Source organism: Leopardus geoffroyi, chromosome B1 (assembly GCF_018350155.1).
Source record: "Leopardus geoffroyi isolate Oge1 chromosome B1, O.geoffroyi_Oge1_pat1.0, whole genome shotgun sequence".
NCBI classification, from domain to species: Eukaryota; Metazoa; Chordata; class Mammalia; order Carnivora; family Felidae; genus Leopardus; species Leopardus geoffroyi.
Genome location: NC_059327.1, coordinates 203,900,945 through 203,913,902, shown reverse-complemented (window position 1 = coordinate 203,913,902; position 12,958 = coordinate 203,900,945). Strand labels below are relative to the sequence as shown.

Below are 12,958 nucleotides of genomic sequence, written 5' to 3'. Positions count from 1 at the left end.
GATTTGGGGTGGTTATGGCCCAAGGCTTGATTTATCCAAGCCAGTGGGTTTTTTTTTTTTTTTTTTTTAATTTTTATTTATTTTGAGAGAGACAGAGCAGGAGCAGGGGAGGGGCAGAGAGAGAGGAAAAGAGAGAGAATCCCGAGCAGGCTTCGTGCTGTCAGCACAGAGTCCAACGTGGGGCTTGAACTCATGAAACGTGAGCTCATGACCTGAGCGAGACAAAGAGTTGGACCCTGAACCGAGTGAGCCACTCAGGTGCCCTTGGGCCAGTGGTTGTTTGAATTCACTCACGGTGGTCCCTCCCCTTCCTTGAATTCAGTAGGTGTGTGCTGAGTAAACCAGTGACAGTGAAGGAACACACTCAGTTCTCAGAGTCCTTGGGGCTCAGGTTTGTGGCCAAATAGACCAGAGGCCAACCAGGTGGACCAGTTGGCCCTTTCCCTCCTTGGGGTCCCACCAAGAAGCCTGGGGCCCCACCAAGAAGCCTGGGGCTTTCCGAAAGGAGTTTCCTCACCCCTTGCTGACCCTTCACACTGTCTTCAGCATCTTGGCAGTATCCCCCACTGCATGCCCTCAGCTTTGCCGTCTTCTGTCCCCCAGCCCTGGCTGAGACCTGTCTCCTCCTTTTACTGCAGCTTCATGGCGGCCGAGGAGATGCACTGGCCGGCCCCCATGAAGGCCATTGGTGCCCAGAACTTGCTAACCATGCCCGGGGGCGTGGCCAAGGCTGGCTACCTGCACAAGAAGGGTGGCACCCAGCTGCAGTTGCTGAGATGTGAGTCCTCTGGGTGGTAGGGCGCATGACGGGAGGATGTGGGGACAGGGCTGAGCCCCAGCCCTGCCGCCCCACTGCCCTGGTGGACCTCCATGGGCAAGCTACCTCTCTGAGCCTCTGCCTCCTTCCGTGGTGGGCCCTCCAGAGTTTTCCATCCCTCCATGGTGGCCGGTGCTGCCTGGGGGTGCTGAGGTCAGCCTCGTGGGATCACGAGGTCAGCCCCAGGATCGTGGGAGGATTCGGGGTGTTACTGCTAAGTGGAGATAGGATGGGCATTTGGTGCACAGTGCTGACCATCGGTCCAGGGAAGCTTCAGTCTGCAGCCATGGGCTGGGGGCCCTCGGTGGCCTGGTAGGTCTGGCCTTGTGCTATCCAGTGGGTGTTCAGTGAGTTGGTTGGTCACTCGGTCCTTAGTGAACTAACGTGCCAAGACCCAGCTGGGTGCTGGACCTTCAGAGTTGCGTGAGGCCAAAGCTCTGGTCCCTGGGACAGCATTTTGGGAGAGGGTGGGAGCCCCCAGGTCTGGGAGATGCCCAGTCATTAAGACATTGAAGGCCAAAGAGCATCAGGGCCTTGTTTGTCCTTCTGCCCAGGCCTTTGTTCCAGCAGCGCCCTCTGCCAAGGACTCCCAGGCACCGTGCTGCCTTACGGAGGTACCGCAGGCTGGCCTGCTGGTCTGCTCTGGTCTTTGGACAGGGAGCCTCCAAGGAGGGGCTGTAACTGATGTGCCCCTAGGCCCGGGAGGGACTGTCTGGGAATAGGACAGTGGAGGGTGGGGGTTCACTGTAACTGTCTAGGCTGGTGTTTGGCTCCATACCAGTGGCTCTTCGGGCTTCTTTGCCCCTACCCTCGCTCTGCCTTCCTAGGGTGGAAAGAGGTGGCCATGGCCTCTGGCCCTGGCTTTGCCCTTCTCTGAGCCAGCCTCTCTGGTCACAGTCTGCCCCTGCCCTGGGAACGGCCAGGCCTGCCTTGGCGCTCGGGCTGGTCAGCATGCCCATGGATCGTTTACGTTTGGACTCCGTGGGAGGGGCAGCATGCTAGCCCAACTCCAGGCCCTTCCGTTTAGTGGGGTTCAAAGGCAGGAGGTCTGGCCTCGGGTCACCCAGGGCCTCTGCGAGTGGCCCCCAGAGTGGAGTCTGCCCGGCAGCCTCTCGGGGCTCACCCTGTGCCCTTGCCCCGCTGCCCTCAGGGCCCCTGCGCTTTGTCATCATCCATAAGCGATGCGTCTACTACTTCAAGAGCAGCACGTCCGCCTCCCCGCAGGGTGCCTTCTCGCTGAACGGCTATAACCGGTAAGTGCCCGCTACCCGCCGGGCCCAGCAGAGCCCTGGCCAGGCCAATCCCAGGTTCCCACCCAGGGAAAGTTCGGGCTCTCCTGAGTTGGCTCACACCCCACCCACCCTGGATCGCGTCCAGCATTCTCCCCTCCCTCTTGGCCTCTATGTGGCCTCCTCACGACCTCCCCCAGGTCTCCCCGGCTTCAGGGCCTCCTGGGCTGGGGCCAGCTCCTTGCTTTACACATGCCATGGGCTGGGTCCACCCAGTGAGCGCCTCCCTGCTGATGGGGTTCCCCTGGGGTCCCCCGGGGAGGGATGTTTCCTTTTCCCAAACACACCACCCTGACCTCAGGGGATGGTGCAGATGGGCACGCCTGCCCCAGGTGCCTGGCCCCATGGGCTCCCCCATGGCAGTGGGGGCAGGGCGGAGGCTGACATGTCAGGGCCCCCAACAGGCAGGCCAGGGGCCAGGTGGGGCTGAGGTGGGCAGCGAGGGTGACGTGTCCTCGGTTTGGAGCCCCACATGCTGCTGCTCCCAGGATGACCTCCCAGACCCCAGAACCATGTCTGCCCATCCCTGTCCCTGCCCACATGCTTTCCTCCGCCTGAAGCATCTAGGCCTTTGGCCTGGAGAGTGAGCAAGGTGGGACTGCCCAGACCTGCCAGTGTCCTTGGGGGCGTGCTGGGTGCTGGGTGCTGAGGCCTGCCCAGGTGCTGACCGCTGGCCCCGTGCCCTCAGGGTGATGCGGGCGGCTGAGGAGACGACGTCCAACAATGTCTTCCCCTTCAAGATTGTCCACATCAGCAAGAAGCACCGCACCTGGTTCTTCTCCGCCTCCTCTGAGGATGAGCGCAAGGTGAGGCTGCCTCCAGGGGCAGGGAGCTGGCAGGGATACCATCCTGACCCTGAGGGGATGCGGGGGGGCAAGGTGCCGGGCAGGTGCTGTTCCTCAGTCCTCCTCCTTCCGCCCGTGGCCTGGTCTGGCACCACGCTCTCGGGAGCTATGTCAGGAAGAGCCCTGAATGGGCTGAGGGGAGGCCAGAGCCCCAGGAAGGCTGCCAGCCAGGGCCGTGAGGGCAGGCAGCGTGAGGGAGGGGCAGGCCCTGGACAGCACTGTGTTCACCGCAACCCGGACCGATCCACAGGGCTGGATGGCCTTGCTGCGCAGGGAGATCGGCCACTTCCACGAGAAGAAGGACTTGCCCACAGACGCCAGGTGGGCCTGGGCATGGGAGGCATGGGCAGGGTGTCGCCAGGGTCACTGGGTTGACATGTGTGCCTACCTCCCAGCTTCCGGGGGCCTGACCCAGAATCGCCTTCTTGATGAGTTTTCTGAGGGTGCCAGCCAGGCTGTGTGTGTGTGTGTGTGTGTGTGTGTGTCCCGGAATGTATAAGTGTGTGTGTGCACACCCATTGGTGGTTTCTGTTCAGGGGCCGTGTGTGATTTTACCTGCCTGCCCGGAGGCCCAGCACTTGTTGTAGCTCAGAGCTTCAACTTCCCAGTCCCCTGACGTCCACCCTGGCGCGTTGAGATTGAGACCAGAGTGAGTCCCCCAGGGCACTGGCTCAGTCCATCCGGGTCTCGGTGACCTCACCGTGAGGTGGCCCAGCAGGCAGCAAGGGCCCTTTGGGCAGGAACAAAAACCATCCTGTCCTTTCAGAGCTGAGGAAACTAAGGCCCAGAGAAGGCTGGGCACACCTGAGGCCATCCCACAAGTGCCTGCCTGCCCCCAGAGCTCCTGGCCCTGAGCCTTATAGCAGGCTCAGCTCAGACCTGACTGGAGACCCAGCGGTGGGCAGTGGGATATGGGGCTGGCCCTGAGGCCTGGCCCTGTCTGGTCGGTCAGGGGAGGCACCACAGCCTCCAGTCCCTGTGTCTGTTTTTATCACCTTGTGTGGGTCTTTTCTTTTTTAAGTTTATTCATTTTTGAGGGAGAGAGAGAGAGAGAGAGACAGACCAAGCATGAGTGGGGGAGGAGTAGAGAGCGAGGGAGACACAGAATCTGAAGCAGGCTCCAGGCTGTGAGCTGTCAGCACAGAGCCTGATGCGGGGCTTGAACTCATGAACGTGAGCTGAAGTCAGATGCTCAACCAACTGAGCCCCCCCAGGCACCCCCTATGTCTTTTCTCGTTTTGTGTTTGTCTGTGGGTCCAGCTCTGTATATGTCTGTGTCTGTGTCACGTTTGTGCTCATGTCCTCCTCTGTGTGTGTCTCTGTGCATATGTATCCATACGTGTGGGTGCAAAGGACTCCCCCCTGCACAATGCTCACTCCCCGCCCCCGCCCTGCTTCAGTGACTCCAGCTCAGACACAGACAGCTTCTACGGTGCAGTCGAGCGGCCTGTGGACATCAGCCTCTCTCCATACCCCACAGACAATGAAGGTGAGGCCTGTCTCTGCAGCCCCTGCCCCACCACCTCTCGGCACCTGGCTGCGGCAGTGACAGGATCAGTCCCTCCTCTCTGGCTGCCACCAAGGAGGGGAAACATATCTGGCTGTCCTTGATCTGTCCGCTTGTCTTCCCCAGGCAGCCTGGGTCCTGGGTTCACACCTGGCCCACCTGGTCTTTGCCCCGTGCCTCCCTGACTCTTGGCTGCCAGTGTTCTGAGGGCACCTGCCCTGCCACCCAACCCTGGGTGCGGCTGGGCCTGGGCTGCCCTAGGTCTGACCCTCTGTCTGCCTCACAGACTATGAGCATGAGGACGAGGACGACTCATACATGGAGCCGGACTCCCCTGAGCCCGTGGAGCCCGAAGGTAGGTGGGCGACCTGTGAGCCTGGGGCGCTCACGGGGCTGGGGCCTAGAGCAGAGCCCTTCCTGGGCTGGGAATGCTGGCCAGAATCCTGCTCTGGGTGGCCTCCGTTTCCCTGTTGTGTGCACTCTGGCTGGCTCTGCTCACCTGACCCTCCAGCCTCTGCAGTAAGCCTGGGATGGAGGAGGAGGACTTACAAGTAAGTGAGCTGGGGGCCCAGACTTGTGATGCTGGGCTGGGGTGGTCCTGGGGGCCGAGAGGGGGGAAGGAGGGACACTGAGGAGTGGGTGGGGCCAGGGTAGGGCCTACTCCTGTGGCCGATGGCCATCTGGACGATGGCCAGGCTAGCCTGTCTCTTACCGACCCACTCCCACCCAACCTCCCTGGCAAGGGAGACAGGCTTGTACTGGGCATCACACGTATGCGTTACAGCAAAGCATAGGGTCAGCGGGAGAGGGCTGTGCCCATCACTCACTATCCTCTCCACTGTCCTGGGGACTTGGGACAAACCCCCTAACCCGCGGCCTCCCTGTGTCTCTGCCTCCTCTCCTCCAACGACCTTGTCCTCTGCCCACCTCAACCCCAAGTCCCTCTCAGGTGAAGCAGGTCCAGCCCCTTCCCTCCTACTGGCCCCTCCCTCTGAGGCCACCACCAGGGCCTCCCAGCCATGTGCCAGCTCCCCTCCCAGCACAGAGCCCACGGCTCCATCCTGTGTCCCTCTGCCCCTCCCTGAACTGTGGCCACACGTGGCTGGAGGTGAGCACGCTGGGCCTCGCTTTGCTCCCAGCCGTGCACCTCCAGGGCCAGCGCTCCTGCGCACCTGCCTGCACACTCCTTTCTGAGTGCCCCCTACAAGCAGACTTTACCTCCCCGTCCCCAAAATGGGTCTTAATATGGTTCCAGAGACCTCCCCATCCCCCGACGCAGCCCTCGGCACCCGTGAGTGGAGCTCTACCCGGCCTGGTGCCGTCCCCCCTGCTTCTCAGCCGCCTTGCTCAGCACCAGGTGCCTTGTGCTCCAGGGCCCCCCCCCCCCACCGCCTCACTCAGCCTTGTACCAGCCCCCTGATGCCCATCCGCACAACCCTGGCCACCCTGGGACTCAGGCCCGGCTCGCTCCTTTCCCTCCAGTCTTAGGCTGCCGGGACAGCCGTGTCACACTGGCATCTCCATCCAGCACCTCTCCTCTGAACCCCAGACCTGTGCCCCGATGCCCACAATGTGTCTTGTAGCACGAGCACACGTAACCCTCGCCTTCCACCCCACCTGCTTCTGTCCATCCTCCTCACCTCTGTTGGTGGGAGTTATAGCCTCCTCTAGCTGAGGTCAGGGCCTAGGAGTCCACCTTGCCTCTTCTCTCTACCTCTGCTTCTGGGAACCTGATGGCTCCTGATATGACATCTAGGCTTCTGGAAGCTTGTGTGGGCTACTTCTGGGGGGGGGTGTGTGAGGCAGGCCAGGTGGTGCGGGTTGGTGGTGTTGGCCCATGCTTGCTCACTGACTGGTCTCGTTGCTCTGCAGACACTCTGACCCACCCGCCGGCCTACCCCCCGCCTCCTGTGCCCACGCCCAGGAAGCCAGTCTTCTCCGACATGCCCCGTGCTCACTCCTTTGCCTCCAAGGGCCCGAGCCCTCTGCTGCCACCCCCGCCCCCGAAGCGTGGCCTCCCCGATGCGAGCCTGGCTCCTGAGGACTCCAAGAGGGACGTGCTGGGCCCAAGGCGGCCCGAGCCTGGCCTCAGAGTGCCCACGGCCTCCCGGAGGATGAGCGACCCCCCACTGGGCAACCTGCCAAACATGCCCAACCTCCGGAAACCCCCTTACTTCCGGGAGAGCCCCAGCCCCAGCCCAGAGCCCTGGGTCCCTGGCCATGGGGCTGGCTCTGCCTCCAGCTCTGCTGGCGTGGCCACTGCCACCTCCAGGAACTGTGACAAGCTCAAGTCCTTCCATCTGTCCCCTCGGGGGCCACCCACACCTGAGCCCCCGCCGGTGCCGGCCAACAAGCCCAAGTTCTTGAAGATGACTGAAGAGGCCCCCCCAAGGGAGGCAGCCAGGCCCGGACTCTTTGTACCCCCTGTGGCCCCCAGGCCTCCTGTACTGAAGCTGCCCATGCCCGAGGCCACAGTCCGGCCCCCCGTCCTGCCCAGGCCAGAGAAGCCACCCCTCCCCCACCTCCAGTGAGTTTACTTGGCACTGGGGCCCCTGGGGTCCCTCCCCAATCTGATGGGTTCTCCTGCTGGTGCCCTGGCCTCCTCGTCTCTGGCCCTCTCTGTCCATGAGGGGTAGCCGGCAGCCCTAGCATAGGAGCGGGAAGGCTCCTGGACAGCCCCAGCCTGGCTAGGCTGAGCAGCCTCCCCTGCACTGGCCCCGGAAGAATGTCCAGCCTAGTGGGTGCTGGGCCTGGAGCCTGTGGCTGCCTGGGGAGCAGTGGGCAAGTTGGGTCTTGGGGGAAACCGGCCTCCCAGAGTCCGTGCTGGGCAACCCGAGGACCCTGCAAGGGTCAAGGGAGAGGCCTGCAGGGCTGCCTGCTCTGGGATAGACAGTAGAGGTGGGAGCTGGGGCTGTGAGCCTCTTGGGGCCAGCAAGCCTGCACAGGCCTCGCTGGTCCACAGCTGTCCTTCCCAGCCCTGCCTGGGGCTCTGGAGCCACCAAGGCTGCCTTTGTGCTCTTCCTGACTGGGAACTTGCCAGAATGTGGAGTATGTTGGTGACTCACCCTGAGGTCTGCGTGGAACACTGTCTTCTTTATTGCTGGGCTGCGTCAGGAGACTGGTGTCCCCTGCTCCCACAGTGTCATTCATACCACAGCCTGTGGTCAGAGATGTCCGGGGCCCTAAACAGTGAAGGCTCTGGGAGCCATGGGGCGAGCCTTGAGTGAGCGTGCTGACCCAGTGCTCCTGGAACCCCTTTGGCTCTGGCTCTCTCCTCCCTAGGGCTCTGTTAGCTCTGCTGCTGTGGGAGGGTGCCTGGGAGGACCCTCTTGCCAGGTGATAGTTCTAGAGCTAGAACTATAGAACATAGTTCATAGAACTGTGTGACAAGGGGCCATGATGGTGCAGACTGGGTCAGTTTGCCAAATGCTACAGGGTTGGGTGTGCCAGGGCCGAATGCCCACAGCCCAGCAGACCAGCCCTGTGTGGTCTCCTTTAATCCTCCTTGAAACCGTAGAGGCTTCGGACCACCTGGCCGCGTGTGTGGGACATGTTTGTGGACTCCCATCCATTCACATGCATCCACTCTCTGTGGCTTTAGGAGGGGCATGACTTGGCCAAGGTCACAAGCTGGTTAGCAGCAGAGCTGGGCCGAGACCCCCAGCCCAGGGCCTTCTCCCACAGCGCCCAGAGTACTCGTCTGTCATGTGACCCCTGACACCAGAGTTCAGGCCCTTAGGACCCCTCTTGCCAGTGGCATTGGCAGCCGTCACCCAAGGGCAGCCAACAGAGGCCTGTTTCAGAGCTTTCTGGTGGAGGCCTAGGGTGTGTGGGGGTGGTGTGCAGGGGTGTGTCAGTGATGTCCCTTCCTCTGCTTTTCCCCTTCAAGGCGGTCACCCCCTGATGGGCAGAGTTTCCGGAGCTTCTCCTTTGAGAAGCCCCGACGACTCTCGAAGCCTGAGGACACGAGTGCAGAGGGTTCTGACGATGACTATGAGAAGGTGAGGCAATGGAGAGCTCCGGATCCTGGCACTGGGCAGGTGGCGGTGGGCTGGCTGCAGGCCGGGGTGGCCCCTCACTGGCCACCTCCAGTGACAAGCCCCCAGGACGCTGGAGTTGTCGGGAGTGTAAGCGTGTGCACAGCCCCAGATCTGGGCACAGGCTGGCAGCCCGTGGGGTGGGGGGAGAGGGGGGAGGGCTGGTGCAGACCCTGACCCTGACCGCCATTGGCCTCTCTCCAGGTGCCCCTGCCCAGCTCTGTCTTTATCAATACCACGGAATCCTACGAAGTGGAAAGGTCAGCATGAAGCCCTTCTTTCTCCGAATCCCTGTTTTTGCAGATGTGAGGTCCCCTGCCTTTCTGTCCCCCGTCACCTGCTTTGGTGTTGGACAGTGGCTAGCACAGGTGCATGGCCCTGAGCAGATTGGGGAAGCCAGCAAAACAGCGGATGCCATCAGCCCAGTCCCAGTGCTGCCCATCACCCCGGGCAGGGCCCCAAGCCCCGCACAGGCCGGCCTCACCACACCGGTTGCTCTCAGACCATGTGCTGCAGAATAGTGAGAAGACAAAAACCTACACTGAGGAATGAGGCTGGAGGGTCCCTGAGAGGGTTGGCTGTCTGAGGATGGTTTGTTGACGCAGCTGTGTTATTTTAGGCTGTTCAAAGCCACAAGCCCCCAGGGAGAGCCCCAGGATGGACTCTACTGCATCCGGGATTCCTCCACCAAGTCAGGGAAGGTAGGTGCCCAGGGAGGGTGCCCCAACAGTCACCCTGCTGAGTGGAGGCGCCCTGGGGACTGCTGCCTTGTGGGGGGGTTCGTCTGGTTCTGCACACACTTGGGCTGATGGCACGCATCGTGCTTTATAGTATATACATCGCTTCCCTGCACAGCCTCTTACTTCGCATCTCAGCTCGTTCCGTCGTTGGGGTCTCTGCCCAGCAGCCCCTCCCCCATCTATTCTCAGGAACTGAATACTGTCTGCAAGCTGGGATAGTGGCCCAGCCCCCCAGCACAGGCAGGAAATGGGAGGGAAGTGTTGGGGGTCCTGGAACTCTGATGCGGCTGTTTTTTTTTTTTTTTAATGTTTACTTATTTTGAGAAAGAGGGTGTGTGTACATGCTCAGAACAGAGAAGGGCCAGAGAGAGGGAAGAGAGAGAATCCCAAGCAGGCTCCTCACTGTCAGCCCAGAACCTGATGTGGGGCTCGATCTCATGAACCGCAAGATCATGGCCTGGGCCTAAGTCAAGAATTGGACACTTAACCCATGGAGTCACCGAGGCACTGGCTGGGGGTTTTCATGCACTCTGAACGGGAGGCTGCTTGGGGCAGTGGGAGTAGGGAGAGAGTGCTGGGTCTGCCTCTGCTCCTCTGGGGTGAATGTTGTAACCTCACTGAGCCTCAGTTTTCTTGTCCTTTTTTCCTTCTCCTTCCCCCCCTCCTCCCTCTCCTCCCCTCCCCTTCCTCTCCCCCCCATCCCCTCCCCCCCCCCCCCCCTCCCCCTCCCCTCCCCTCCCCCTCTCCTCCCCTCCCCTCCCCCTCTCGTCCCCTCCCCCTCTCCTCCCCTCCCCTCTCCCCTCCCCTCCCCCTTCCCCTCCCCTCCCCTTCCCCTCCCCTCCCCCTCTCCTCCCCTCCCCTTCCCCTCTCCTCCCCTCCCCTCCCCCTCTCGTCCCCTCCCCTCCCTTTCTCGTCCCCTCCCCTCCCCTCCCCCTCTCCTCCCCTCCCCTCCCCTCCCCTCTCCTCCCCTCCCCTCCCTCCCCTCCCCCTCTCATCCCCTCCCCCCCTCCCCTCTCCTCCCCTCCCCTCTCCTCCCCTCCCCTCCCCTCTCCTCCCTTCCCCTCCCCTCCCCTCCCCTCCCTCCCCTCTCCTCCCCCTCCCCTCCCCTCTACTCCCCTCCCCTCTACTCCCCTCCCCTCCCCTCTCCTCCCCCTCTCCTCCCCTCCCCTCCCCTCTCCTCCCCTTCTCCCCCCCTCCCCTCCCCTCCCCCTCTCCTCCCCTCCCCTCTCCTCCCCTTCCTCCTCCCCAAGTAAGCTCTGCCCCCAGCCTGAGGCTTGAGCTCACGACCCCAAGATCAAGAGTCGCACGCTCCTCCAGCTGAGCCAGCCTGGAGCCCCTCAGTGTTCCCATGTACATCAGACATGGTCGTAGAGTAGCCAGGCACCTGCTGCTATTACTTATGTCTCATTGGAGGCTATTGGGCGGGAGCCCTGGGGCAAATGGCTGCCCATATCAGCCCTGCTGTCCACGTGCAGAGCGACCCCTCCCTAGGTCACCGTAAGTGCCGGAGGACCCAGGCATGATGCCTCTGTCCACTCCTCCGTCTCTGCGGTCCATCTCCTGAGGCTGGGGCTTCTCTCCCTGCAGGTTCTGGTCGTGTGGGATGAAAGCTCCAACAAAGTGAGGAACTACCGCATCTTTGAGAAGGTGGGCAGGTTGACCCCTCACCCGGGCCCTGGCTGAAAGGGAAACCCTGGCCTGGGTGGGATGGCGGGGGGGCGGGGTGGGGGTGTGTGTGGCAGGCACAGAGGTGGCACAGGGCAGCTAGGAGCAGGCCTGACTGTCATCCTTGCTGCTGTCCACTGCACTTTGCAGGAGACCTCCCCCTGACCCTGCTACTCCTTCCCCTTCCCAGGACTCTAAGTTTTACCTGGAGGGCGAGGTGCTGTTTGTGAGCGTGGGCAGCCTGGTGGAGCATTACCACACCCACGTGCTGCCCAGCCACCAGAGCCTGCGACTGCAGCGCCCCTACGGCTACACAAGGCCCAGGTGACGCCCGTCATACATGCTTCTGGGCAGAGACAACCACTGGGGCTGTGACCCCGGGCCATGCAGACGGGACGGGCTCGCATGAGAGCATGATCTGGAGTGAGTGCCATGCTCTGATCCAGGGCCTTGTAGAATCTGCAAGGCCAGGCCCCACTCAGCAGGCTGGGTCCCTGGGGCTAGGCCAAGCTCTGGTCTCCAGAGGATTGGGGGGCTCTCCTGTCCCATGCAGACCACCCTGTCCAACCTTCCAGGAGCCCAGGGTCCCAGGACCAAGCCCTGCTTGGGCTTTGTGGACAAGAATTCTGGTCACCTCCACCCCTCCCCACTCGCCCAGCACACTAACCCGGCACTGGGTTGGGAGCTGGGCAGGGCTGGGGCATTTGGGGCTAGGGCAGGGGCTGGCCCCCCAGGACCGACACCCCCAGGAACGCTAAGACACAGGCTCTAGGATGGGCCATTGATGTACAATAAAGCACAGATGACCTTTCTGTCCGTGGCTGGGGTTTCATTGGGAGAGAGGGATGACCAGCCTTACCAAGTACCCACACCCACATCCAAGCGGCTGGCTGCAGCAGCCCAGCTTACAGGAAGCCTAAGAAGTTCTTGCCTTCTGGGGCAGAGGTCCCTAAATGACTTGCTCAGGGTGCATAGCTGGTAACAACAGGATTTGACCTTGGGCACTCTGGACTCAGAGCCTGTACTCTGAAGTGCCACAGGTCAGGGGCAAGGCAATGGGACTACAGAGCTAAAAGGTCCCCGTATGTACAGTTGGGTCATTTGCCGGATTAACAGATGGTTACTGGGAGACAGCTGAGCACACACTGGCCAGAGCATTGGGGTGTGCCTGGGTGGGGAGCTAGAACCCCACTGAGGTCTCCAGGAAGACTTCTTGGAGGAAGTGATGGCTACAGAGGGGTGGGAAGAGTGGGTCCTGGGTAGGCTGAGTGGGTGGGGAGGGTGGTCCCCAGATGCTGAGTCCCCTGGGCAACACCCCATTCAAATCCAGCCCTCACCGCCCCCTCCTTTCCTACTACAGAATTCCAGCAGGTGGTCTCCCTGGCAACGGCCATCCAGGCTGGATTTTTGTGTGTGTGCAAACAGACTCCATTTAGGGTCTGGGCTGGCAGGGAGGGACCCCAGGGTCATCAGATCCTTTCTGCACCTTATGTGGGGAAAGAAGTTTGCCGTGTGAGATCCAAACCCAGGATAGCACTTGTGCCCACCAGCCGAGGATTAATCATCTTTGTTTGGATTGACCTCCATGGGCCCCTGGGCATGTTTTGGGGGTGGGGTGGCTTGCTGGAGGAGGGGGAGGGATGGGGCCTCTGTGGATGTGAGAGGCTGCAGCCCCAGGGTACTGAGAGGTCCCTTCTAGGAACCAAGTGTCCAGCACTGTCTGTGTAGATGTTTCCTCTAAAGCCTGCCAGGGGAGAGGTCAGCACAGGCACGGTCCAGTGTGGCACACGGGGCGCTTTTGATGCCCCACCCCAGCCCCGGGAACGAGCAGCCCCTCCTCCCTGCAGCTACAGTTTTTGCCCCTCTCAGCCCTTGTGTGGGGAGCCCATTGAGGCACTCCATCCCCACTGTGGCTGCGGCTTTCCTTCCTGTAAAAACTGTTCAGCGGGGGGCTTGGACCAGAAGAGTGGTTTCCAGTCCGTGCCTGGGAGTCTGCTTGCTGGTGATGTGCTGCTGGATGTGGGATGCCTTAGCACTTCTGGCTAACATGGGGCTAAA

At 61.8% G+C, this 12,958-nt stretch overlaps 1 protein-coding gene across 8 annotated transcripts in view; it reads left to right on the top strand.

The window, feature by feature from the left end:
• The window catches only part of SH3BP2 (SH3 domain binding protein 2), a 36,035-nt gene extending 24,323 nt beyond the window's left edge, over nucleotides 1-11,712 (top strand). For all 8 annotated transcript variants that reach the window (XM_045474770.1, XM_045474767.1, XM_045474769.1 and 5 more), the window contains 12 exons: nucleotides 639-778; nucleotides 1,968-2,070; nucleotides 2,795-2,912; nucleotides 3,202-3,272; nucleotides 4,352-4,440; nucleotides 4,745-4,813; nucleotides 6,331-6,985; nucleotides 8,348-8,459; nucleotides 8,700-8,755; nucleotides 9,115-9,196; nucleotides 10,823-10,882; nucleotides 11,091-11,712. In XM_045474770.1, the coding sequence (XP_045330726.1) occupies nucleotides 643-778; nucleotides 1,968-2,070; nucleotides 2,795-2,912; nucleotides 3,202-3,272; nucleotides 4,352-4,440; nucleotides 4,745-4,813; nucleotides 6,331-6,985; nucleotides 8,348-8,459; nucleotides 8,700-8,755; nucleotides 9,115-9,196; nucleotides 10,823-10,882; nucleotides 11,091-11,228 (1,689 nt within the window). In that variant the 5' untranslated portion in view covers nucleotides 639-642 and the 3' untranslated portion in view covers nucleotides 11,229-11,712. The remainder of the gene's footprint in view (nucleotides 1-638; nucleotides 779-1,967; nucleotides 2,071-2,794; nucleotides 2,913-3,201; nucleotides 3,273-4,351; nucleotides 4,441-4,744; nucleotides 4,814-6,330; nucleotides 6,986-8,347; nucleotides 8,460-8,699; nucleotides 8,756-9,114; nucleotides 9,197-10,822; nucleotides 10,883-11,090) is intronic.
• Nucleotides 11,713-12,958: the final 1,246 nt, after the last annotated feature.